General features: G+C 41.2%; 2 protein-coding genes across 2 annotated transcripts; one reads left to right on the plus strand and one right to left on the minus strand.

Annotated features, from left to right (window-relative positions):
* Positions 1 to 35: 35 nt before the first annotated feature.
* Positions 36 to 11307, minus strand: LOC103468349 (prostaglandin E2 receptor EP1 subtype-like). Its single transcript, XM_008415371.3, has 3 exons — positions 8295 to 11307; positions 4739 to 5613; positions 36 to 2968 (listed from the first exon to the last, which is right to left on the minus strand). Exons 2-3 carry the CDS (start codon positions 5564 to 5566, stop codon positions 2687 to 2689), a joined length of 1110 nt encoding a protein of 369 aa, XP_008413593.1. The 5' UTR covers positions 5567 to 5613; positions 8295 to 11307; the 3' UTR covers positions 36 to 2686.
* A 7120-nt stretch (positions 11308 to 18427) lies between these two features.
* LOC145552674 (uncharacterized) lies at positions 18428 to 25747 on the plus strand. Its single transcript, XM_081610447.1, has 13 exons — positions 18428 to 18929; positions 19343 to 19492; positions 19598 to 19684; positions 19802 to 19927; positions 20086 to 20355; positions 20440 to 20921; positions 21023 to 21399; positions 21634 to 22434; positions 22552 to 22761; positions 22884 to 23254; positions 24059 to 24229; positions 24322 to 24426; positions 24530 to 25747. Exons 2-13 carry the CDS (start codon positions 19343 to 19345, stop codon positions 25556 to 25558), a joined length of 4179 nt encoding a protein of 1392 aa, XP_081466573.1. The 5' UTR covers positions 18428 to 18929; the 3' UTR covers positions 25559 to 25747.
* The last annotated feature ends 1470 nt before the right edge of the window (positions 25748 to 27217 follow it).

The following is a 27217-nucleotide window of genomic DNA, read 5'->3' on the forward strand; positions in this document are numbered from 1 at the left end:
TTCCATTCTTTAGAACTCAGAAGGTGACACAAGAATAGAAGAAATCAGTTTTAATAAACAGTTTTACATTCTTTTTTTTTTTAAACATCACATTCAGTCAGCTTCACTTCACCGCCCCAGACTTATGGGGAAAGCAGATGCACAGTACTTACATTCACTACATTCCTGTCATAGGACTACACGGGCTACACACATCCTAATTTTCACATCTTCATGCTGAGGTAAAAGTCTGTCCTTTTACTCTCATGTGAACACTGAGACAAGTTGCTGACTTTTACAGAGTTGGACAAACAAACCGCTATTTACACTGAGATGTTCTCTCTAAGACTTTTGGAAGTCTTATTTCAAAAACAAATATGAATATATTAAAGTTCAGACAAAATGGTTTCTATTTACAGTTATACTTAAACATTTTTACATCCTTTAAAAAAATGGTATGTTCTCAGTTGAGAATGAGAAACAAACTTACAGACAATAGAGTACAAGTATTTTTATGTGTGAATATACATCACCCCTCACATCCTAAAAAGCGCTACATAAATTTGATTTATTATTACTATTTATGGTAAAGATGTGTTAAATCCTTAAATTCTTAGAGTCTTTGAAAGAGAAACAGGCCCACAGCATTACAGAGCCTCTACCGTATCCTCCACCGATTTGTGTAGCCTCTAGCAGTTGCTATGGAGACTCTGCTGTTTGCTGCAGTTCTTTAGCACTGAGTTTTGGAGATTTCTTTCACCTATTTTTGTGGTGGGATTAAAATAATCTGCCTCTGCTCCACATCATGCATAAACGCTTCTGTTTTATTTGAGTTAGGGGAACCATTAACTGTGAAATCTGTGATTTTGTGGAAAATAATTATTACAGAATTTTCCTCTTAAACGTCATAAATATGCTGCTTCTTTTTTTTTTTTCTTTTTTTTTTTCAATTTTCCAGTAAATAGATTCAGTATTAAGTGTTTATTCCCTTTCTCTGAACAGAAAAGGTTTAATTCCCGGATTTCTCTGGCTTTCCAAATCTCTCTTCAAGTTTTTCCCTTCTTCAGCATTAGCAACTTGTTAAAACATTCATCTTCAATTTAGCTTTCAATGCTTACGTCCATTGTCTTTAAAGGTGATCAACATGCTCTTCAGATTTTTTCCAAGTAGGATTTCCAAACATTTCGCTGCTACAAGCCAGACCTAATGACTCTTCCGAACGTGAAAAAACATCTTTGGCTAAGCGAGTTTAAGCTAAGATTCTTAGCTCAGTTTTAAAAAACAGGCCAGAAAAATTCTAAGACTACAGTCACAATTTGCGGATAGTTTTACACACACACACATATACACACACGTGCTGCTGGGCTTTTTTGTTACCTCAAATGCTGTTTCTATGCTGTTGGGACAGTGTTGTTTACGTGCTAATAGCTAATACTAGCTAGGTTCAGCGCAGACAGTTTGCCCAAATAAATGGTCATAAGCTTGTTATGAACATACAATATTTTACACAGTGTTCTATACCAAACATGAATATTTGTAAATTATTGTTTCTGCCCAAAAAAAATCATATTGGACATTATTAGGTTTTTGTTTTAACTCCCCTTATCTATGCTTAGCTTTTCTCTGGTACTTTGGCTTCCTCCTACCATTTAAAAACATGCATTGTGTGTGTGGGTGCATTGCTGTTTGTCTTGCTCAGCTCCATGTTGCTTTATTACAGGGTGGTTACCTTCCCAGGTGGTATCTTGCCTCTTGCTCATTGACCCCTGGAAAAACTAGTCCACCCACCTGTTCAACCCCAAAATTAAACTTTTCCTGACTCTTGGTTATGCTTTCTTTTATTCCTTCTTTAAAACTTCAGCTTGTTCACTTTAACCCCTTTTTTTTTTTTGAGTGGAAAACCAAACAACCCAAGCCGGTTGAATTAAATCAATCCACTTTGGACCTGGGATTATGTTAAAGAAAATTGGGCTGTTTTAGCAGTTTTTACCTCATATGTAGACGTAATTTTTTTATTGTTCTACCTGTTGCTCATTGAGACTAAAAATAAGTGCTGGTTTGGTTTAATATGTCCACAAAACATATTTCTAAATGTTTTCTCACTATTTCATAGATCAATCTCTATAAACCCACCGTGAGCAGGATCATTGCTCGTGAGTTACAAAACAGCCATTGTGAGAGATGTCTTGGTGACATCGCTTTCTGTTTCTGGAAAGGATCTTCATTAGCTAACCACTTATAGGTAGTATTATCAACCATCGGGATTTTTTTCTTCTCCGTCTGAGCTAATGGAAGTACCAACTTTGGTGGTCTTGTCTTCAAATCTTTAGAAATCTTCTTTGCTTGTTGAATACTGTACTTCGGCACATTGCATCAAGAAGATCGGTCTTTCCTGTTTACGAGCACAAGAAACTCAGTCACAACTCGAAGTTTAGATCACGGAAACCATCTGGTGTTAATCTGAAAGCATACCAAATGAACATCAAAAGTTTCCAGACTTTTAAGCCCCTCTGTATTTGTGCTTTCAGGAAGGAGAGACTGCCATTGCACTGTAATAAACCAGTAGCAGTTTTCATTCAGTCCTCTTTTTTGTGTGGTATATATGCTCATACATAGAAAACCTAAGTATTTTAGCCATTTTTTGGTCTTCTTTGCACACAAAGAAACTACGAGAGGCAGACTTTACGACTGTTTCATTAGTCTCCTGTTAAGTCTTTTTCACCGGTATACTGTCCGGCTTCTGAAGGGAGCTAACATCCCAGCGGACGGAGCGGAAGGTGCTCCCCCTGAAGCTGGCCTGCTTTTTGGTTATGCGGTAGATTTTTCGGAGGATGGCCCGTCTCAGCAAGATGTAGACCCAGGGGTCCAAGATTTGATTAAAGGTGGCCATTCTGACGCCAGTCATCATGAGTTTGCTGTAAGTGCAGGTGAGTTCCTCGCCCAGGGAGAGCTTGGTATAAGAACGTGCAGCTGACATCAACGAAAAGACCTTAAGACAGAAAAAAGAGCCAGTGATGAGTAATTCTGTGTTTTTGCATCTGTTTACCTGTTGACACTCAATCTCTTAAAATAACTCACAAGGTTCTTCTCTAAAATCACCCAAACTCACTTCAGAGGTTGAACCGTAAAACAATGTGAGTTTCTTTACTATATTTTTTTGTAAAACTAAATTTTATTACAAGAAAATCAACCCTCCCGAAAACAAGCTTTCACCTCATCATGCGTGTGATGACATCATATAAGGTACAAGGCAACAAAGAATTTACTTTTAGGCATTTTACTTAGTTTTTTTTCCTTGTGTAATTTATTTGTTTTATTCAAATTTGTCCTTTGAATGTGTTAACTTTTATTTTGGCAGCTCATTTCAAGGTTCTTCACGAATCTTTGGCAACAATAAAACACACACAAAAGCTGTTTGGAGTAGTAATTTCTAGAACTTACACTTTTGATTCTGTCAAAAGTCACAATTTTCACTATGGACGCACAATATATCCATGTTGAATATATTGGAACTAACATCGGTATCGGCTGATAACAGTCATTTTTTAACAATCAGTTTGGGTCCAATAAATAAATTTGGGCCAACATAAACAACTGAAATGTATTTCTGTCCTGTTGTCATTTGTTTCTGGAGGTGGAGGGGAGGAAGTTGATCATGTTTATATCGGATATCAGCCCAAATTTTCATGTTGGTGCTTCCCAATTTGTATTATAAAACCAATATAAAAATCTGAGCCGATATCGATATCCGATAGCCAATATTTACCATTGTTTTATATTTCTCTACCCTGTTGACAAAGTAAAATGGCCACCCTGCTGACAATGCTTCTTAGCTTTCCCACAATCCTACACTGCATCAATATTACGTGATCAAACAACTAGCCTAGCCTTCACATAATGAATCACAAACGGCAACAAGATAGATATAAATGCCAGTTGTTAATATTGGCCAAGTTTTACCTATTGAACTGATACAACAACGTTATCAGCCTAACTGTTTATATCCTGACTTGTTATCAGATTTTACTGAAGAACAGTTTGGACTGACACTAACACACTTTTTTTCTGCTTCTTTCTCTTTTTGGGTTTTATTTATTAAAAAAAACAACAACATAGAAATAAAATGGTGGTTCCTAAAAAATTATAAAAAATTCTTGTAGCAGATATTTACCAAAAATTATAACAGGTCATTGTAAAACACTAATCTATACAATGTTCATGTTATAAAACCCTGATTGTCATTAGCTTGGGAAAATATAACGTTATTGATTACATTTGATTGCATTTCCTCTTTACATGTGAAACTGGGTGGTTTATGTATATTTTCTATTTTAAACCAATCATTTTTGTTTTCCTGTTTTAGAAATATCTAACTTCATATAGAGAAATTTTATGTTTAAATTATGATGTTTGATTTAATGTTAGATAAAACATAAAGTCTCATTTGAGTACTATAAACACATCTGAAATAGTGATAGATTTCTACGATAAGGAAAACACTTTTATAGGTAAAATTTTGCATTTAAAATTCTACTTTTGGGAAATTTAAATTAGCATTTTATTTTCCCAAGTTTTTAAAATCCTTTTCGCATTTGATTAAAATAAAGAAATATTTAAAGAATAAACATAAAGTTCAATCCAGAAATTGAACAGCATTTTTCAGGAACGACAATTTTGTTTTCAATTCTATGTTAATAATGACTAACTTATCAATGGTTTGACTTGATTCATTTGAGCTTCCATTCCGTTTGAGACTCACCAGCAGAGGGCTCCAGCAGATGCAGGAGGTGACCATGATGCCAACCAGCTGGACCACCATCTCTGTGTCATGAGACCTAGCAGAGAACCTCTGGGAACAGGAATTCTTCTTTAGCCGCGCTCTAATGAGCGTCATCCCACTGATGGTGTTGCAGATGAAGGCCAGCACAAGAGAGCTCAAAGCCAATCCAGAGAACAGCATCACGAAGGTCAGATCTTTGGCATTTGTGTCCATCACCTTAATAAAGCACCAAGTACCCGGGTACTGGTAAGTGTAGTCCCCTAGTTGGAAAACGGGCAGCAGGGCCACGCATAGAGCCAGGAACCAGATCATAGACAGGGCTATTTTGGTCCGTGCTGTTGTCACCAGCCGGGCGTGCAGCAGAGGCTTGGTGACGCCGAGGCATCGCTCAGCAGCCATCGCACAGCCCAGGAAGAGCGGGCACAGCCCGAAGAACACCAGGCACCCTCCCAGAAACTGACAAGGGCTGTCTGGGTCTCTCGGACCGTCCAGGGACGTCAGATTGGCCGTTGAGTATCTCCTCAGCACCAGTCCCCCGGAGACCACGTGTCCCGTGAGGTCCGTGACCACGAGGGAGCTGGCAAACAGCAGGAATGTCGCCTTGGACCGCCGCCGGAAGCGGGTGTAGGCCTTGATGAGAATGATGAGGGCCACCACGTTGAATAGGATGCCCAGAGTCATCGTGAGGCTCGCAATGATGGGGTTCGAAGGAACGCTGTTATACGGGCAGTCCACTTCGGGTGCCATGGTGCTGCTGTTGATGTTGGAGTTGAATCCTGAAGAGTTGGAGTCCGGTTTAATCTCCATGACAGCTGGGTTCCGGGTTTCATGTGGTTCCTTTAGGTGAAGCAACACTGACATGGGAGAAAGATAAAGCGTTAGCGTGATAAGAGTCATTGGATGTTGTACAGTATCAAGGCAAGACTTCCTTGTTTTTGTCTACACAGATTGGATTAATCTGCACCCAGAGGAAGGTAGAGTTGCCAAAAATTGTATTCAAGTAAGAATGGCAATACTTCAGCCTATTTTTACTCAAGTAAAAGTAAAAAGTACTTATACAAGACACTGCAAGAGTAAAAATGTATTTGGAAAAAAGGTAACTAAATTACTGAATAACTGATCGGAACATCAATCGTTTAATATTTTAAAATTACTCCTATAGGTGTATAAGATAGTAAATATTTGGCAAAAATTGCCAAAATATGCCAAATATTAAAATTCTTTGCCATATTTCTTATATGGCAAAAATATAGTTATGTGGAAATGTGCTAAACCAAAAAGGATATAATTCATAAAAATACCTGAATTATAAATGATCAAACTCAGGCTAAAGAAATATTTTTCAAAATCAACTTCTTTCAATATACATTTTTAAGAAAAACTGCAGGTTTAAATAAACTTTATTCAGTGTTACTGAAACTGGGTAAAGTTCCCAAAATTTGTCTGAAGTGATACTTCATAATAAAGTTACTCAAGTAAAAGTACAGCATAGTAAAAATACTCTTAAAATTTACTCCAGCATTGCAACTAAGTAAATGTAGCTATGACCCAACTCTGTCTGCGCCCCTCTGTTAAAGCTACTACCCTGTACTGTAATCTATTTTCAATAACAAATGTTCATTAACAACAAAACCCAACAGAGAGATAAAGTATTGATTTCCAATGCAGGGTGTCACAAAATACAAAGCTTTTCAAAAACTTACTGAAGAAACTCTGCTGCCGGTGGGCTTGTGGTCAATGACATCACTAGAGGCACAAGAACTGAGCTGATCTACATTCAATAGCAAACGCTGCAGTGGACAAGTGGGTTTTCACAGATTTCGACACCGATTCTGAAGCATTAGAGTTTGAGTTTGCTATGCTCCCGCAGAGTGAACTCAAACTTTCACTAAACCGCTTCCCAGCTTTTTATTGTTGGCAAATTTCCCTGAAAGTCAGGCAGCGTTCCCACCTATTACTTAATGTTTGCTGCATCTGTGCTAAGTACAAGAAAACATATTCAAAACAGGAATATGATCTGAAAGTCTGTGAGAAAAGAGGGAAAATATGGAGCTAAACTGGGGCCATAAAGTTTATTAAACTTGTTTTGAACGTGAAAAGAAAAACATTTGAAACTGAAAAAATGTTCTAAAGCTGAAGAAAAGATTTGAAAGTTAAAACTTATTTTCAAGCTGAAAAAAAATAAACTGAGGGAAAAAGAGGATTTGAAAACAAAACAAAATTTATTTTATGAAGTTGGAGAAAAAAGTTTAGAAACTGAAAAACAAATTTGAAACTGGACAAAAAGTTGAAACTGAAAAGTAATTTTTAACTTATTTCAGCTGAATATTTTTTCCAGTTTCAAATCATCTTTTTAGTTTCAAAATATAATTGAAGAAAAAAAAAACTTTATGGTCACAATTTAGCTCCATAGAAATCAAAAATCATACAAATGTATGTACTCGAAAGAACTTTTATGATTTATCTTGTGCCTTATGTGATGCATAAGGCACAAGATAAACCTGTGGAAACCTGTTTTTGGGAGTGTAGGGTTTTATCTTAATTAAATTGATTTTACAGAGCAAATAGCTTTAATCCCTCAGTAAAACCTCGACCTTCCAGTCTTTTGAAACACAAGCCACATTGAAGTTAAAAGACAGAAAATGTCGACCATCAGGACGGATAGGACACACGTCCAGAGGCGAAAATATCACCAACTACAACCCCACCCTCTTCATTGCCACCTGCACTTAAAGCTTTCCAGCATTTTTGTTTTCTTCACAGAAAAACTAAAACAGTTCTCTCTCTCTCTCTCCTTTTTGGCCCTAAGACCTGTCGATGGTATCACAAACCTTCAAAACCTCGAAGGTTTTGAAGGTTATCACCTTCAAAACCTTCAAGGTTTTGATAAACATTTGTTTTTTTGTCTTAAAACTTTTTTGTCTTAAAAAAACAAATGTCTTGTTTTTTTTTAAGACAAACAAGACATTTGTCTTTAAAAAAAAAAACTAAAAGTAAGTTGTTTTCGGAGCACTGTGCGAGTTTTTTTTTTTCTTCATAAGGAGGGAATCCTGAACAAGTCCCGACAGCTATGCTGCTGAGCACAAAGCACACATTCCATTAAAATGCAGCAACGAACTGCAGAGACAGGAGTACAGCAATAAATTAAAATTCAGTCCACAATGTCAAGCAAATTATATTTCTATTCATTTTTTGCAAGAGCAATTTCAAATTTTTTCTCAATAGAATTCAATATTACAACTTCTTTCTTTAATGTTTCATTAGAATATATTTTTTAATATTGCTGTAACACTCGTAAGACGCATTCTCGTGACATCCATCCATCCATACATTTTCTTTACACCCTTGTCACTTAGTGGGGTCGGGAGCATTCTCGTGACATATTTAAATTAAATACCTTGCGTTAAAAAATTAACAAACGGGATAAAAGCGGTAAAACTCAATTTTCTTTGGGAACATTAGCATTAAATACAGTTTTTTTTTCTTAAAAGGAGAAAAAAAAAAACCCATAAACTTGAGTAGTTATTTCACCTACCATGTAAAAATAAAATCCATGGAGATGGACTACTGATGGGGAGTTTGACAAGTCCGTTGAAATGACCAAAACTAGCGCCGCTGCTCTCTCAGGAACTCAGTGAATCCAGGTTTTCCAGAGATGTCCCGGAGTGAAACAAACCGTTTACCTGAAGCGTCTCCTCGTTAGGCGGCAGAAATCCCTCTCCGCTGGACACGCAGCTTACCCGGATGCACCGCACGAGCGTGTTTGGTGTTCGTGTGGAGCTGACCGGCCTTTTTATACTCCGCAGCTGCAGTGCGCTCCCATCGCCTGTGGGTGTCTCCGTCACTGAAAAGCCCCCAATTCTCCCCCCCCCCCAGGCCAGGCAGACACTTTGTGAGTTATGTGGATCAAACAGCCAGGTAGGGAGACGAATGAATCCTTAAAGTCCATCTAACTCTAACTTCACCTCTCTGATAATTATACACAAACCTCTTTAGCTATAAACCCTTAATGCTGAGAAGAAATTTAGCTTTAGGGCTATGAGTAGCTTATTTTATAAAGGCTACAATTTTTACGAAGCGATGCACAAATTGTGTAAAGACATGAAACAGTGAGGGGGGTGTGCTGTGAATCTTTGGCTTTTACGTTTTTGTACGTCATATAAATCTAACATGTGTCTTGGTTTGCCACATAAATTAGTTTTGGTCTGATTGTGGTTGTTTTTTTTTTTTTTTGCTGATGTCAACAATTAATTGAATTCATGTTCTTGTTCTAAAAATAAAAAGAACATTATCATGACCCATACAAAGGCTGAGTCACAGATCAGCCAGACTGCATTCCGTCAACAATCGTCATTAATCAGTAACCGTTAGAGCCAGATGCACAAGGCACAACCACAGACTACAAAGGAATCAATGATTTTATTCTATTATTTTACACAAGAAAACCAGCTGGGACGTACGGTATGCAGTTGTGTTTGATAACACCAAATAAAATCCAGCCCAATGAATCACCTTCAAAAGTCATGAAAATCTTGAATTGCTTTAGGCTTTGACGCGAAATCGTTTAATTTCTGATAGTTTTGTGCCCCACTGTTCCACCGCTTAGTTTTGTGTTTTATTGAGTTTCATATCTTTCACTATTCTACTTTCTTCTTTCAATTGAAGACAGTATTATCTATGGGCAATCTGTACTTCAATCTAGCAATAAATGCACTTTACGCATTTGCTATTGTACATCTTTAATGCATTTTTCATTTATTGCTTTATTATGTTTGTTTTTTTTTCCTTGTTTTTCATTTTGTGACGGCCATGCTGCTGGCCTCTCATGCCCTTGTGTGTAATGTGTGTTAAAATTCAAAATCTGTATATAAATCAGGCTAAAACAAAAAAAGTAATGAAAATATCAGTAAAATACAACTGTACTGTGGGTTCAGATGTAGGGAAGAAAAGTAGCCTCATGAGAATATGCCTATTTTTTTTTTTGGTTTTTTTAGACATACAACACTGACTTTTTATCCTGTGCAATTAAATGTGAATTTTGTTTAAAAAAAAAAAATTCACCAGCAAAAAATGTGTTATGACCAGCTAGTGACCCAAGCCAAAGCAATCAGCACTGCACTGCAAAAACACACAATCTTACCACATATTTTTGGTTTAGATTTTAGTTAGTACACTTAAATTAAGACAAAGCTAACTTACAAGTAACTAGTTATATGAGCTTGTTTAAAGTCAATAATTCCTGTTGGTGAAAAGTTCTAGAGATTAGATTTCTACAGATTATAAAATATCTTGCTGTAAGTGAATTAATCTACCAGTGGAACCAGTTTGTTTTCATCAATATGTTCACTTGAAACATCTTGATGAAGAGCTAATTGTAGCTCAGTTTTTCCTATTTCAAGTGTATTTGCACCATAAACTAGACCAAAAATACCTGGTAAGATTTTCTCTTTTTGCAGTGTCGATTGATTCCTTCTTCATGGCATCAAATTTAGCTTAAAAAGTGGTGCTGTTTTCTTTTTGTTGTTGTTGTTGTTTTGTTTAACAAGACCCAGCGTTGCCTCAGAACAAACGCTGCCTGCCGTCCTGGACCCAGCAGCCTTGAGCAGTTCTGCGGTCAGCGTCCAGATGTGAACCAGCTCTGTTCTCCCTCCACTACAAACACCTCTCCGCCTGGTGTAACCTGGAGACGCAGCTGCGATCGCAAATGATTTCATGTTCCCCCCCATATAGTCAGGAATTTTCCAGTCCTCTCTCTGCTCCTTCCACGAACGCAACAGTCGAACAATAATGGTTCAAATATGTAACAGGAAATGGATTTGGGAGATATGAAAAAAATAAAAAATAAAATAAAAAGCAAGGATGAAATGATTCAAACAGAATCATCCCACATGCCTCCAGAAAGGTGAAATCCCCTGCGCCGTTGAGAAGGAAGTCTTACTATTCTGTCAGCTGACATCAAAACAGTGTGAGGAATCTGCTGCTAAATGATAGCTTTGAGATACACAAGACTCTTTGTTTAAACACACCCAGTTGGAGAGCTAAACCACGGATTGGTGTGTGTGAAGGTCAGGGGATTTCAACAACAACAACAACAAAAGTATGTATAAACCAAAGCATGGAGTTTTGCTTTCGCCTGTTTTCATATGAAGCCGGTCTGAACGAGTTAGGCGCAGCAGGTGCAAGTTGGAGCAAATATGGAAGATGGCGTCTGATTCAGCTCCACCTGCCCCCCATCAGGGCAGCCTGGGAGAAAACCTGGAGCAGAGCGGGTGGTGTGCTGATAAAACCGGCCATTAGGATGGAGACAGGAACTCCTCCTCTGAAAAGAGCAGATTATTTGCGAGTGTACGTGAATAAACTTCATCAGGACTTGCATAACAATGTTTTTCGAATGTCTGCGACAACAAATGGGCTTGTTTTGTTTTTCTTTTTTTTTCTTTTATCAGAGAAATCTCCTTTTAAGGGTTTCTATGTCAATGACTATGGGGTTACTCTGAAGCAACTGGTAACTTTTTACATTTTTATATTGAATGTTTTCTTAATCGCTCGCTAATAAAATGCAAAAATAGTAAGCAAATCCCCCCCCCCCCCCCCCCCCCCCCCAAAAAAAAGGGGGTAGCGGGAACCAAATAAAACATGATTTGGAGGTCTTTTTTTTTTTTTCTTCGTCAGGGTGTGTGCCATTTTCTTCCTGTGTGAACAGGAAGACAGAAAACCACCGAGCGTGTTACCATGTGTGGCAGACAGTTGGAGATGTCAGGTTTTTGGATTTTCAATTTTCGGTACAAATTTGCTCAACGGTGCTGTGGCGAAGAAATTCCCCCCTTAGAGAGTTCCTCTGTTCTTGGTTTTTTGACCACGAGGCAAATTCTTATACAAGGCAAATAGAAGCAGAGTACAAATGCAGAAGACCGTTTTCAAATAAGGATTTAATTTATTAAACTAGAAGTCAATTTCACCAACCTGGCCTGATGTGAAAAGTATTTGCCACGGAAGTCTGACAACAGGAAGCAAGTTAAAAGAGCTACAACACGATGCCCTGAGTTAAGGAAACTTAAGGTCGAATGGGAAGCAAATTCATTGACATTTATCAGTCTGAAGAGTCGTTTCAAAGGCATTGGGACTCCAGCTTGGGTTGAAGTTAAGTTTGGTTTGGAGAGCCCACAACGGACAAAAGTGGGACTACATTTTTCTTTTCCAACAATCAAAACTTACCGTGTGTGTATTTAATGACAAAATTCTAAATGAAAATTTTGTCAAAAAGTTTAGGTAATCCCAATCAGAGCTAACATTAGGGAACAAAAACAACCTCCAAAGCTATGCAGACATATTACATCATGAAGGGACAGGATAATGGTTTTAGATTTTTTATTTTTTTCAGCTTTCGTTTGGACACTCCTACTCCTACTTGCCTCATCCTGTCCCTCTTCTACGACTCCACGACCTCAACTAACACCGTGTTTGTCTGCTACTTAAGCAGCGATGATAAACTTATTCCCAGTTTTAGAACACAAATGAAAATGAACTTAAGAAAAGTACACAGGAAGTGACTGACTGACTTTATTTGTTGTTTTTTCTTGGATAGTTTTGATATTCAGATATGATCTTTTTATTTTTATTTTTATTTTGAACAGACTTTCTCCTAAAATGTTTCCTTTTTGCAATAAAGAAATGTGACGGTCACTGATTTGAACTGATCAGGCAGGTTAATCATTGATGCGTGTACAGTGTAACGACAGGCTGCATTTAATGTTCTGAGTCCTGAACACACCCAAAAAACCCAAACACACTCTATGCAAAGTCTGCATATAGAGGCATGGAGGCAGTGCTTGCTAACCTGCTGTAGTCATTCTGCTTGGTCCTGTGTTATCATGACATTGTTTCCTCCACCATGGAAAAAATCTGCTAAATTGCTGCATTTTGCTAAATTCTGAACTAACCTTTTAGGGTTTTTTCCCCCCCTAACTTTTTCAGCCTCCTTTCTGCTTTCTTTAAGGAATGTTGGTTAATTTAACCAGCTCCTCTTTATTGCTTGTTTTTTCAAATCACGATGAGCTGATTCTCCCTTTATCTCCCTTTAGCGTGCAGAATAAAGAACTGCCAAGACAGCCTCGATTTTCTTTTGATCGTCTTGATCGTCAGCGTGAACCTGAGTTTCCTCAACTGGCTGACCATTGTTCCCAGTTTGGCCTGCTTTGACGACTCATCGCTGGACCTGTAGCTCCGTGGCTCCAGAGATCCATGAGAAGAAGGCAACCAACCGGACAAGCCCCCAAACTCACAAAAGGTGAGAATAAAACTGATGCGCTTTTTCTTTTTTGGGTAAATAAAATTTTTTTTTTTTAAATGCATTTTGACCACCAGCTCCTTTGACTTGGAACCGACCGGCCTATCGGGAAACCTCCCTAACCTGGACTCCGGTGAACCACTGTGAGAGCCATCATGCACAAATGAAAAATTCCCTTGAAACTTAACCCAAGAGGACATCAACGAGGTCAGAAAAGAACCCAGAACAACATCCACAGCTCTTCAAGCCTCAGTTAAGGTCAGAGTTCATTATTTGACAAAAAGAAAGAGAGGCTGGGCAAAAATGGCCTCCGTGGGAGAGCTCCAAAGCAAACAAAGAGCACTGGTTTTTAAAAAGAATGCAAGGCCTGTCTCACATTTGCAAAAAAACAACATCTTGATGACTGACAAGAGAATTGGGAAAACATTTTGTAGACTAGAGAGGAAAGAACTACAGCTGTTTAGAAGGTGTGTATCCTCTCACATCTGGCCTGAAACTAACAGAGTGGTGCACAAAATGGGGGCAATTCCTCCTGCATGACTCACCAATGAACTGTTGAGGTAACTTTACCAGGTCATCACCACTCCTGGAAAAATTCAACATCGCTCTGTTCAAGTTCAAGTTTATTTTTATTTTATTTTTTGCATATTAATGAACATTTACATATAAATATGTGACCAGGTGGTGAGCTTCCATCCCTAATCCCATTGATGAGTTGATGTTAAAGCACATAAATAAAGTGATTAAAAACACTCCATAAAATAACACTATGGAATAAGAAATGCATAAAACAACCTTTTTAATAACATTAGCCTCTGGTGTTTCCATGAGCCTGGTAAAAATCTAAGGGATAAACAAAGATTTGGGCTTTGAGAAGAAACCACACAACATCCTGTAGGATGGTTTTTTTTTTCTTCCTTTCTTTCTTTTACTGTATTTCTTCTCGCTGTGTGTCCATAAAAACGTCAGCGCTCCCAGCTGGACGTAAGAGTCCAGATCGGCTGCTCTTGGTTTACAGAAGCCATTCTCTGCATACCTGCCAGAAACACAACCGCAGGAGAGACAGAGAGAGAGAGAAAAATGACTGAGAACCTCATAATTATCACATTTCTAGGGCAGATATTTTTTTGTGTAAATATTATGCATGTCATGCTCCTCTGGTTTCATAAAACAATGATTGCCCGGAGGCGTTTGTATAAAATAACGGGGGCGGCTTGCGAAACGTTTATGACTTGAAATGCTCCAAAAAAAAAATCGAGGATTCGGGAATTAAAACTTCCTGAACCCTTCTATCCCGCTCTGCTACGTGGCTGTGGGGGTCAGCAGGAGAGAATTTCCAAGGAACCCTTTCCTTTTTTTTTTTTTTTTAAGCAGTGCTTATCGGGCCAAAAGGTGTTTCTGCTGACCTGGAGTCTATTTGTCCTCATCAGGGGCCTCCTTCGCATTCTGCCCTTTTTAGGGCTCATCCGTAGAAAACCAAAACAAACAGACGCCCTCATGGTTTTTGTGGCTTGTATTAGGTTTCTTGTTTTCAGTCCAAAGTGTCTCATGATTTTATCAGATGAGCTGTATGCAGGCCACAGAGAGGCATGCAGGGTTCCCATGAGCGTCTCCCACACGGCGCTTTAACAGCTCTTCAGATCCGTATCCAAAAACGTTCCTGGAACGTGAGGCCGAGGTGCCAGTCACACGTTCGTAAATGCTGATGGATATTTTTCAAAAAGGCAAAACTAAAGAGATGGTAACTGAAGATGAGCTGATTCAGAGCCTTACAAAAATTATTGTAACCCTAATATTTTTTAAGTCAGGTTTAATAGGACATTTCAGCAGCAAAGTGCTTTATCATAAAAACATTGTAGTCACCAATTATGAAGTGATATCATCAAACTAATACACATCAGATGTAATGATGATTGTTCCACTTGCTGCTATTCAGAGGAAACTGAACAGGTGAGCTTTTAGCCTGGATTTAAAGGAAGTCGATACTTTGGCAGCTTTGCAGTTTTCTAGAAGTTTTTCTAAAAGAATCTAGAAGATCCAGAAGCTCCGAGCTTCCGAGCTTCTGTTCTCGGAGGAGAACAGAAGCTGAACTCTCTGTTTAGTTCGCATTGCATTGAATTCTATGTAGGATTATCAGAGTGTTGGGATCTGAATAAGTATGCAGATCTTTTATTTGGAATTATCACACCGATCCATCACGTCTAATACCAGATATATTGAATTTTCTGCTTGTAACGTGACAAGGTTCAAGCGGTGTGAATGCTTTTGCAAGACACCGGCAGATGTTTGTAATACGAAAGACGCACGAGTGGCTCCCGCTAACTCACCCACAGAGAGCCGTGTGTTAAAGGGTAACGGAGAAGGCCAAAGGATGAGGGGAAGCTTGAACCCTGAGGAGGAATACAAAAACAAAACGGCCTCCAGCGTGTGGAGACGCATCAAAGCACTGAAAGACTACAAAGACAGAACCCCACAGTCAGCAATAACACTGCTCATGTTGTTTCTTACAACATGAGCCAGGTGAGAGACTTAGACAGCAGAAGGGCACATAAATATCATTTCCAAGAATTTTAAGCAGTCTGGTCTCGGATTAGCTTTGCTAGCAAGAAGAGAGAGAGGAGAGGAGAGCTTCCTTCACTTACAAAATACACCCAGAGCCGGCCCAAGGCATTATGGGGGTTAAGATGTTGCTCAGGGCCTCCACAACACCAGGGGGCCCCATAGAGCATCAAGCTAGCATGATTAAAAACATTTATATGTGTTTAAAATAAAATTGAATAAGACAAACTAAGGGCTATTACACACAAGAAAAAACATTTTTCTATATTATTTTATAGGTGACCCCTCCCGACCCCACTGAGGGACAAGGGTGTAAGAAAATGGATGGATGGATGGATTTTATAGGTGGTAAACAAATAATAGATTAATCTCTCTGCTGTTTGTTGCTGCCGCTGTTGCTGAAATACAAGATATAAAACTTGTTAACTTGTTTACTGTAAATTTAGTGTTTATCAGCTAATGTTAGTTTCAAGTAAATGAAATAATATGCAACTGAATATTTCCCCAATTTATTTTATTTTTTTAGTTCACCACTCCTGTAAGGTTAAAGTAGCAATAATAACACTAGCATGATGTAAGCTAAGTACAAGTTATGCTAGTGATAGTAGGTAAGTTACACACATAGAGTAGGTTAGGAATGAAAAAGCATCTGGTGTTGATGGGTTGGTATGGGGGGAAGGGGCTATCAAATGAAAATCTTCTCTGGGCCCCAAAAGGACTTTCGCCGGCCCTGGACACATCGCTATCTACCCTTCAAACCCAGTTAATGAAGAGAGCTTAATGTTTATCAAACAAAAAGAAACTGAATATAACATCTGGTCAACTGGGACCTGTCCTCCTTTCTTCTATAGCGGTGACCTTGTGGAGTGATTTTCCACAACTTAAGTACCTGAGATTCAACAAAACAAAGGAGCTCTTGTGATCGCTCAACATCGTACATATTGAAGAAAGCTCAAGTGAGAACCTTTCTGCATGAGAAAACCCAAACAGACCAACATTTCCTGCAGAGGCTCCTCAAGAATTCACAGAATGTCCAGAAAAATGTAAGACAGATTAGGAGAGGCCGGATCCCACCCTGGACACAGGCTTTCTGTCCCTGTCCTGCAAGAGAAGGACGCTGTTTCAACGACAGCAGAAGGAAAACATAGTTTATTATGGTGCTTGATAAGTCTTCCAGTGTTTCTTTGGTTAAAATGTTGTTTGTGGGGACAGGTGATAAGAGAGCAGGCTTCTTGGGGCGGCATTTAGCTGCTGGGGCGGCGACTGAATGACATGAGAACTTTGTGAGACGAGGCAGGAGAAAGAAACTTAAATGAAGACCTGAGGGAAAGGTCTTCACTTTTTTGGGCAATTTAATCTGACATTCAGTACATACGGAGTCCTATTTCCGCCACAGTGATGAGGAAAATAAACATAACTGTATGTTTATTTTGAGACAGTATTATAGTAATGACACAGCCAATTCAAGCTTCCTTAAAAACCCGAATTTTAATTAATTGAATGACACGTTTCCCTCGAATAATAACTTGTATGCAGCCATAATCATTCTGAAACTATCACATAGAAAAAACTGAAATGTGTTGTTGGATGGGATGCGTCTACATTTTGAGGTAAAAGAGCGAAATCCGAGTTGCAAAGATTATCTGATTCATATTGATCTCATTAAATCCCCCACTCAGCCACAGCTCACACAAACAGTCTTTGACGCACAATTACTTCACATACAGTATCCATTTAATTTTTTTTCTTCTTCTTCTTCGTTTTTCTGCTGATGTTATTCAAAGTGATTTTTTTTTTTTTTAGCTTATAGAGCTTTTTCAGAGCGTGTACAGCCACACTGAAACTAACCAGAGTTTGGGTTTGTTTATATGAAGACAAAAAAAAACAAAAAAACTTTGCTTTATAAAGTGTTAGGTGACTCAGAGTTCTGCTCCCACACAAATATTTAAAAATTATACAGTGACAGGTGACTGTGTTGAAATATTATAGGCACTCTTTTATATTTAGCTCGTTTTTGTTAGTTTTTTATTCTGATCTAGCAACTCTTGCAGATGACGCAGATTCCAAAAAGTCCTTTAAAGTAAGTTTCTCATCAACTCACTAAAACCCCCAGTTTGATTCAATGAAAGATTTGAAACTAGGGCAGAAGTTCACCTCCTATCAGGACAATGACACTAAGCATGCAGCCATAGCTAAAATGAAATGATTTAGATCAATACATAATTTTGAGCTATAACGACCTAGTCAAAGCCCAGCCTTTAAAGGGGCAGTATTATGTATTTTCCAGCCACATATTGTCATTTTATAGCACATTTAAGTCACTATGTTACCTTCAGTTGTTATGAAGATGGTGTATATGTCAAATGAGATTTAGAAGAAATTTACCTTCACAATTTAATGAATTGAATTTGGGCCTCTGTTTCTTTAAGAAACTCTTTCTCCTTTTGAAACTCCACCTTCAGGAAGTCGTCACAACATGGCTCCTCTAATTAACCCTTTAACAACGTTTTTCCAGCGTTGCACAGAGAAGCACCTCTTATTACGAGCTCAGCAGGTGCACAGTTCCACCAGGTGTTTGCTAATTGCTGCTGGTTGGTCTGAAGTAGCTGAGCTGCTTCAGACTGAAGCTAGTCTGAAGCACGTACAAACTTGCTTCAGTACGTGATGGAGGCATGAAAACATCTTTGACCAAAGGAAACTTTTGGATTGTTCGATTTTTGACCTTTGACCTGTGGTAAGAACACTATGGAAAACCAGGATTTTTGGCGAGAGACGTGGCACTTGTGCGAGCAGCAATATTCAGCAATGCATCGTCTCTGTGGCGCTACTTCGCTCACGTAAGTCTATGTTTCTCCTCCAATGGCCTTGCCCAGCTTCCATTCTCACATTGAACGGTTTAGCCAATGGCGTACCGCCTCATAATGGACCGAGCCTATCAATGTCCGAGCTCACAATGGAAATCGGCCAATCACCGTGGCGACATGCGAACCTATCAATGTCCGAGCTCACAATGGAAATCGGCCAATCACCGTGGCGACATGCGAACCTATCAATGTCCGAGCTCACAATGGAAATCGGCCAATCACCGTGGCGACATGCGAACCTATCAATGTTCGAGTTCACAATGGAACATGCCCAATCACCGTGATCCCCCAGACGCCCTCTCGCCCCCCCACCACAAGCAAAAAAATCGGATTTTATTTTTAAAAGTGACAACCGTTGGAAGATTCTAAAAGTCAGATGTCAGTAGCCTAGCTTCGTTGAAGAAGGAAAGAGAAGGATTCGTCATCACATCATCGATCTGTCGACCTTAACGATATTACTGTGAGTACCTATTAATATTGTTTATTGTCTGTTGTCGTTCAAACAGATTTCGTATTTATAATTTTACATCAGCTAAAATAATATATTGTGCTTTCAATAAAAGGGCGACATATTGATGTCATGTTCTGAGTGAAAGAGTAAGGACACAGTTTATTTTATAATATAGTAGTAACACTTTAAGTTAAAATGTAAATGTATACATAGATATCAACCTATATATAGCCCGACCTTGATCGATCGATCGAGGTTGATAGTTTTTTTTTTTTTTTTTTTTTACCTCACTATGAGCACAGAAAACTATGGCTTTGATTTTACTTTTAAATGCTTTTATGTCATACCCATTGTTAGTTGTGCACAAAGTGCATCATTAGTTTATGGAATTTGATTCTGCTAATTCCCAATGTTATCTTCAGATGAGCACCAAGCCAAAGAGCCACAAAGGTATGGGGGATGGGGAGTGGATGGCAAGGCTTAAGGCATTTGCCAGCACTGGGGTTTGGCCTTCCAATGCAGGGAATAGACCAGCCCCAAGGCAGAAGAAATGGCATGACATCTATCAGAAGGTAAAGTGAAGTCACTGTTTCATTCACTTGTGTGTGTAGATATGTTTATAAAAAGGGACAGACTTGAGTAGCTGTCATTAATAAGATTATGTTACACTGTTTCAGATAGAAAAATGCCCCATGCAAGTTCGGGGACAGACCACCCTTTTTGGAGCGTCTGTCACTTGTGACTGTGGCTTTCACACTGATAAAGTAAGCTGGTTTAAAATAATATCTAATAACAATCACTTTTTAGTCAAATTTGAAGCTATGTCTTGTCTCTTGCAATTCTGGTGAATGGTGACTTTTACAATATCTTTGTTTTGGTAGCCTGCACTGCAGCCTCCTTCTGCACCTCCTTCCTTGACCCCACAGTCTGTGGCTTCACAATCTACGTCTGGTGATACAGCAACAGCCACTCGCTGTTTCCTGAGGTCCCCTCCATCTTTGTCAAGGGTAAATGTTCTTGTTTGTTTGCTCAATACTTTATATCATTGATTCTGTCATGGCAAAAAACTATCATAGTTTTTGAACAAAACATTTTCTTGTTCTTATTTTTGATGGAGTGATTTATAAAGTATTTACTTCACATGATTGTACATTTCTCATTTCAGTTCACTAAGTCCCATTTTGGGGGTTCTCTTTCGGATTCAGTGAAGCCCAACTTGGTGGCCCGGAAGACACCTAGTCCCTCTCTATCCTCTGTGAGGAGCCCAAGTCCCTCTCTATCCTCTGTGAGGAGCCCAAGTCCCTCTCTATCCTCTGTGAGGAGCCCAAGTCCCTCTCTATCCTCTGTGAGGAGCCCAAGTCCCCCTCCACCCTCTGTGAGGAGCCCAAGTGTTGCTCCATCCTCCCAGACACACTCCAGCGAGACAGTTGCAGCTGTGAGTACAGCAGTGTATATTCATTAAAGTAATGCAGTTCTAAGATATCTGTTTTCAAACATATTTATGTTCTGTTGGTTTTAGGAAGAGCCTTCAACGTCTCTGTTAAAACTAGCTGCAGGTGGTGATGCAGCTTCTTTCTGGTTGCCGAGTGAAATGAGGAAAACCATCCCTGTGCAGGATCAAAGATGGATCTCAAATACCCTCTTTAAATCTGGCAAACTGCGCCCAGATTTAAAGCTGTGGTACGAGCCTCCTGCACCGGCCCTCATTTACCATCAGGTGCCGACACCTGAGAGGTTTTTTTCACATCGGCTCCTGGTATGGATGCCCTACCATCAGTGGAAGGTCAGGGTGTTCTGCCAAGCTTGTGGAAATCATCTTACAGGTGCTGGCATCCACAAGAGGGCTCGGAAGGTCCTGGATGTTGATAGGTATTACCTCCTGGTGACGGAGACACTCAGGTGCAGCGGGTGTAATCTCACATATCTATCAACATCCCAGAGCATCCGAGACCAACTGGACTTGCCACACCAGAAACTATTTCGGCTCATCCTCACCCAAAAGTGAGTAAAACATTTAGTAAAATGCTAACTGGAGGAATGAAGATATCAAATTGCATGTAAATGTTACTGCGGAATAAATACTTTGTTAATCTGCCTTCCAGGTATGCTTGTGACATACGAGTGATCAGGCTGATGAGAGACAGAACGCAGGGCAACAGTTCAGCGCGGCTGCTGAAGCAGCTGAAAGAAAACCACGGGGAGGAGTGGCTGAACAGGTTGGGGCACTACCTGGAGGAGTGCGCTAACTTTGTAAATAGACCCAGCCTTTTCCCGGTGGTGTGCCAGGAGCCCCCAGAACCAGCTGACATCCCCACTGATCGCTGGTTGTTGACTGTGTATGGCAGAGATATTCTGTCACGCATAGACCACATAAAGGCCAGCATCACCTCCACCTTGGGGACAGTTCTGAAGCTGGACTCCACTAAAAAGGTTAGTAACCAGGTAATGATGATAATTATCAGTATTATTATTATTATTAGTATTAGTATTATATCCTACTTGAAAAAAAAGGTGTACACTATTAAATTTAAAACACTAATAATTTAAAAAAAAATTGGGATAACTTTTTTGTTTTCTATTTCAGTTTAAACAATTAAACGTGTTGTGAAAAAGTTTGTTGTTCTACAATGAAAATGTTATGACATCCACAGCAGACAGTGGTTTCTATAGACACGAGAAACAGCAAGATTTAATTCCACATTTTCTATTGTAGATCACCAAAAGCTGGCTGGCCACAGCAAAGGAACAGCTCTGTGGGTGTCGTCAGTCAGCAATGAGCTGGGCCAAATATTGAATAGTGTCCTGACTGTCCAGGAGGGTCCAGGACTGGACAAAATGGCTGCAGGACTGATGGAGCGGTATCGCCAGGCTGGGGCTGCACCTCCAAAGGTGCTATATGTGGACTGTGGCTGCTGTGTTAGTGAGGGCCTCAGCAAGCTGCAGGGCAGATTTGGAGAATGGCCAGATATTTACATTCGTCTGGACATTTGGCACTTTATGCGGAGGCTGGCTGTAGGTTGTACCACGGATGCCCACCCTCTGTATCCTGCTTTCATGCGGGCACTGTCCTCCTGCATTTTTGAGTGGGATGCAGGGGACCTTGACCTTCTTCGACGAGCCAAAGAAAGGCAGCTCCAGCAGGAACAGAGGCCAGGTATAACCAACGCCATGGTGGACAGGCAGATAACAAAGAAGGAGTTGAGTACTTTCTGTCGTAGGAGGACACGGGGAGACGACATCACTACTGTCTTTATTGAACGACTGCTGGAGGAGCTGAATGGTCCAAAAGGGAGAGATTTGATGGGAGTTCCCTTGCTGGATGAAGTCAGAATGAAACACATCTGGGCTGTCCAAAAACGGCATGTGAAATGCATTCAGGATGTACCAGGGATTCAGTTGTACACTGAGGTGGGCAGTGTCAACAAGAGCGGAATCAAGTTGACACGCTATCGCTGTTCACGAGGCTCTACATCCCTGGAGTCATTTCACTGTCATTTAAACAGGTTTATTCCAGGTATGTCGCTTTCTAACATGACTATAACCCTTTACTGTATATTTTTGAAAAACTGGATCTACCAGTATTGTTTCAAACACATTAATATGATGTTTTGTTTTTTTGCTTTGTTTCCAGGAACCAGTGCAAACTTGCTGAATTTCCAGCTCTACCTCCTGGAAGGCCTGAATAGATGGAATCAGGATCGGGGTTCTGCAGCAGTGACCAACAAACCATCGTCTCTTCTGACATATGCTGGAGACATGACTCAGTCCATAAATCAGAACAGCTTGAAGGTGCTGGGACGAGAGTACGTCCCACAATTTATGCCTCCTTCAAAGTACACAGGTATTACAAAATGAAATATGTGAAGGAAAAACAGTTGTAGATAAACTACAGTATAAAAAAATCACTAATATGTAACATGTTTAGGACTGTTTTACTATCAATGTGTTTGCGATTTTCCATAGGTGAGCTACTGGGCGTTGACTACCTTCTAAGTCAAACAGGAAAGCCACTGAAAGCCGAGCCTGACTCAGAAGAAACAGATGTTCTGCTGGAAGATGTGGAGGCTAATGTAGCGGAGGAAGATGAAGGCTTTGTGGATGAGGAAGCTTTGGATTTTCTAGTATCAGAGCTAGACGATGAGACCATTTTCTCTGCTACATCACAGCTCGAATCCTCCACCCAGCCCGCTGCCTCCACCCAGCCAGCTCCCTCCACCCAGCCAGCTCCCTCCATCCAGTCTGCTGCCTCCACCCAGCCCGCTGCCTCCACCCAGCCCGCTGCCTCCATCCAGCCAGCTCCCTCCACCCAGCCAGCTCCCTCCATCCAGTCTGCTGCCTCCACCCAGCCCGCTGCCTCCATCCAGCCCGCTGCCTCCATCCAGCCAGCTCCCTCCACCCAGCCCGCTGCCTCCACCCAGCCAGCTGCCTCCATCCAGTCTGCTGCCTCCACCCAGCCAGCTCCCTCCATCCAGTCTGCTGCCTCCACCCAGCCCGCTGCCTCCATCCAGCCAGCTCCCTCCACCCAGCCCGCTGCCTCCACCCAGCCAGCTGCCTCCATCCAGTCTGCTGCCTCCACCCAGCCAGCTCCCTCCATCCAGTCTGCTGCCTCCATCCAGCCCGCTGCCTCCATCCAGCCAGCTCCCTCCACCCAGCCCGCTGCCTCCATCCAGCCAGCTCCCTCCACCCAGCCCGCTGCCTCCACCCAGCCAGCTCCCTCCATCCAGTCTGCTGCCTCCACCCAGCCCGCTGCCTCCACCCAGCCAGCTCCCTCCACCCAGCCCGCTGCCTCCACCCAGCCAGCTGCCTCCATCCAGTCTGCTGCCTCCACCCAGCCAGCTGCCTCCATCCAGTCTGCTGCCTCCATCCAGCCCGCTGCCTCCATCCAGCCAGCTCCCTCCACCCAGCCAGCTCCCTCCACCCAGCCCGCTGCCTCCACCCAGCCAGCTGCCTCCATCCAGCCCGCTGCCTCCATCCAGCCAGCTCCCTCCATCCAGCCCGCTGCCTCCACCCAGCCCGCTCCCTCCATCCAGTCTGCTGCCTCCACCCAGCCAGCTCCCTCCATCCAGTCTGCTGCCTCCACCCAGCCCGCTGCCTCCATCCAGCCCGCTGCCTCCATCCAGCCAGCTCCCTCCACCCAGCCCGCTGCCTCCACCCAGCCCGCTGCCTCCATCCAGCCCGCTGCCTCCATCCAGCCAGCTCCCTCCACCCAGCCCGCTGCCTCCATCCAGCCCGCTGCCTCCATCCAGCCAGCTCCCTCCACCCAGTCCGCTGCCTCCACCCAGCCTGGCATTGCAGTGCCTATGTCAGAGGTGGGCATTCATTCTAAGCTGTAGAATTGAAGAAAAATAAAATAAAACTTCAAATAACTTCTACATTTTTTATGTTGTTTATGTTTTCTCAGGGTTTAGATGAGGTCGGTGTACCAGGCCTGGACAAAGTTGACAGCTTGGCTGAGTATCTGGTGGAGCTAAGGAGCAAAACCTCACTGGTGCTGAACAACCAGGAGGTCAGTAACATACGTTGTTGCTTGCTGCAGACATGCACACGCCTTTCACCTCACTTGCATATTGCTGTGTCCTCATGTATAATTGTTTTATTTTCCTGTTTAGGTGAGCTGCATTGTTGCTCTGTGGCAGAACCTGCTGGAGTTTGATAAACAGAGGGTGGTATTTGCTGCAAGGCATCAAGAGAGATTGAACACTGGGAGGTTTAGGTCCCCCAAGAAGAGGCAGGAATTTACTCCTGGGGTTGAGAGTGTGAAGAGGCATGCTTTAACCACTCCAGCCCCATCTGCCCAATGGCCAGACTGCTGCCGCCTGGTGGAGACCATCTTTGTCCGGCTGTGCAATATCCATCGTAGTCCAAAGAAAAGAGGGGCAGGCACAGTCTCCAGGTGGGATTTAATCCTTCAAGACTATAGGAAGATCAGGCAGCTCGTTCTAGCAAATGGAGCTGTGATGGGGCAGACAAACTTGCAGCTAGTGGATGTGAGCTACACCACCCTGGTTCAGTGGCATAACAGAAGGGTCAAAAGGCAAGAAACAGCTGTGGTACTTCAAGGGCTAAACCTTCCCAGCCGGTTTTCTGTAGCTGCTGACCCACTTCTGCCTGCAAATATACGTCCGCATTACGGCGTACCACATTCAGGGCCACTGCATTCGTACAGGCTACCATCCAACACTGTGGGGCAGTCAAAATTAAAAAGAAAGCTACAATTCACTGATGGGACAAATCCATCAGGACAGCGGCAGCTTCTCCCTGCCCCACCCAAAAGGCCTCAGCTAGTGGCAATTACTCCAGTGGTACCACAGGGATCTGTTATCCTCACTACCCAACAGCAACAGAGTTTGTGGAGCCTCTCCACCCCTCCTCCACATGCTTATGCTGTGGCCCCTGCTCTGGGCTCTGCTCTGGCCCCTGCTGTGGCCCCTGTTCTGGCTCCCAGAGCAGCCCCTGCTGAACCTGATAGAGAACCTCGAAAACTGACACGCAAAGTTTTGCACAATACATGCAAAAAATGCGGGCAGTTTAGAATTGCTGAAACAGGACACAGCCAATATAGAGGGCAAATTTACTGTCCCTCTAATGAAAGTCTAACTAAAGAGCAGTGGCTGGAACAAATTAAAAAGAAAAAATAAATGTTTTCTTTAATTTAAATAACTTCACAAACTGTTTCATTGTATATAGTTTTTATTTAGTTCACAGTGTTATTTATTTTGTTTTCGATTGATATTGTCATTATGCTACAATGTTTTTGGACTAACTAAACATGTTTCATTCACTGTCTTAATTGTTGATGAATAAATATTTGGTTCTTTGAAACCTATAAGGTCTATGGTCTTTTACTGTAAGTAAATGTTAGCTGATTCAAATTCTGAATTATTGGTAATAATTTTAAGCATACACTAGAAAAAAGATATTCACTTCACTCAAAAAGTACTTTAGGAAAGACACTTGCAAGAATATTTTAGTTTTTATCATTGTTTTGCTGTGAAAAATGAAAATAAGCACTGGGTATAATTAAGGACATTAAAATAGACTGTATCAAGTATATAGTATAATTTAACACTATCTGTAAAAAAAAGCATTTAAAATGTTTTCAAGATACAAAAAAACAGCTGTTACTTCATAACACTTGAACATTGATTGTGGGAAATCTTTTCACTCAAACATTGTATGGCGACTGGTAGGATCGAACTCGCGACTCTGGGATTGGCCTCACTCTTCCCCTTTCTTCTTCCCCCCCCCAAGCAGACTATTGTTCCCCAGCTTTGGCGCAATCGGGTAGCGCGTTCGGCTGTTAACTGAAAGGTTGGTGGTTCGAGCCCACCCAGGGACGTGCGTCTCCATTCTAGAAAAGGCAACAGATCTCCTGAGGTTGACTAGCACTGATTGTGCTACAATGGACAACATACTAAATTCTTGGCAGCTGCTTTTGATAAGACTTGCTTCAGTACATGATGGAGGCATGAAAAACATGTTGACAGAAGGAAACTTTCGGATTGCTTGATCTTTTGGCTTGTGGTAAGAACAGTATGGAAAGCTAGGATGTTTGTTGAGAGACGTGGCGCTTGTGTGAACCGCAATATTCAGCAGTGTATCGTCTCTGTGGTGCAATCGGTTAGCGTGTTCGGCTGTTAACCGAAAGGTTGGTGGTTCGAGCCCACCCAGGTGTCTTGCACTGCTGAACAGTTGCCACGGGATATTAGACGATTTCTCAAACATGAATGAAAGAATCCAAGTATGTTTTTCATTATAACATGATGCAAATCTCAAAAAAAGTTGATTTTACATAATAGTGTGCCTTTAAATCCAATTGAAAATTTGCGACAAAACATTGTTCATTTATTTTGTAAAGAAGTGCTCTGCAAATTCGATCTCTGGATGTGAAGAGCTGGTAGAAACTGCACATGTTTTTCCTTCAATTTTACAGACATGCCGTTCTTTGAGACGCACTACGATTCATGGTTGTAATGTAAAGCTGAGGTTCTCAGAGTGGAAATACAATAAGAAATGCAGCAGTGTTTTGCAAAAAGCAAACATTTGGATGTTAAAGATGTTAGGTAGGTGTGTGAAGCTATGACAGTCCAGCTGAATGACTATGTTGACGTTTTAGTCCGAGCCATGGTTTCCATTACTCTCACTTTAAGACGTCGTCTTCGGGCTCCGCTTGGTGTTTTCCTATTTTCTCCCGCTGTTTGACCATAAAAACAAACCCACTTGTTTGAGGTCAGGCCCAACAGCGCAGCGTGGAGGATCTGGCACGGGCAGAAACACGCGCTCTTTTATCTGCACCA

Source organism: Poecilia reticulata, chromosome 8, assembly GCF_904066995.2.
Source record: "Poecilia reticulata chromosome 8, P_reticulata-male-v2, whole genome shotgun sequence".
In the NCBI taxonomy this organism is placed as follows: Eukaryota; Metazoa; Chordata; class Actinopteri; order Cyprinodontiformes; family Poeciliidae; genus Poecilia; species Poecilia reticulata.

Bases quoted from the DNA above. Each gene is read 5' to 3' on its own strand.
- LOC103468349 (XM_008415371.3), bottom strand. From the start codon at position 5,566: ATGGAGATTAAACCGGACTCCAACTCTTCAGGATTCAACTCCAACATC. The intron at 2,969-4,738 runs GTGAGTCTCAAA...TTCTGTCTTAAG, and splicing joins TCTGCTGGAGCCCTCTGCTG to GTCTTTTCGTTGATGTCAGC.
- LOC145552674 (XM_081610447.1), top strand. From the start codon at position 19,343: ATGAGCACCAAGCCAAAGAGCCACAAAGGTATGGGGGATGGGGAGTGG. The intron at 19,493-19,597 runs GTAAAGTGAAGT...ACACTGTTTCAG, and splicing joins GGCATGACATCTATCAGAAG to ATAGAAAAATGCCCCATGCA. The intron at 20,356-20,439 runs GTGAGTACAGCA...TGTTGGTTTTAG, and splicing joins CCAGCGAGACAGTTGCAGCT to GAAGAGCCTTCAACGTCTCT.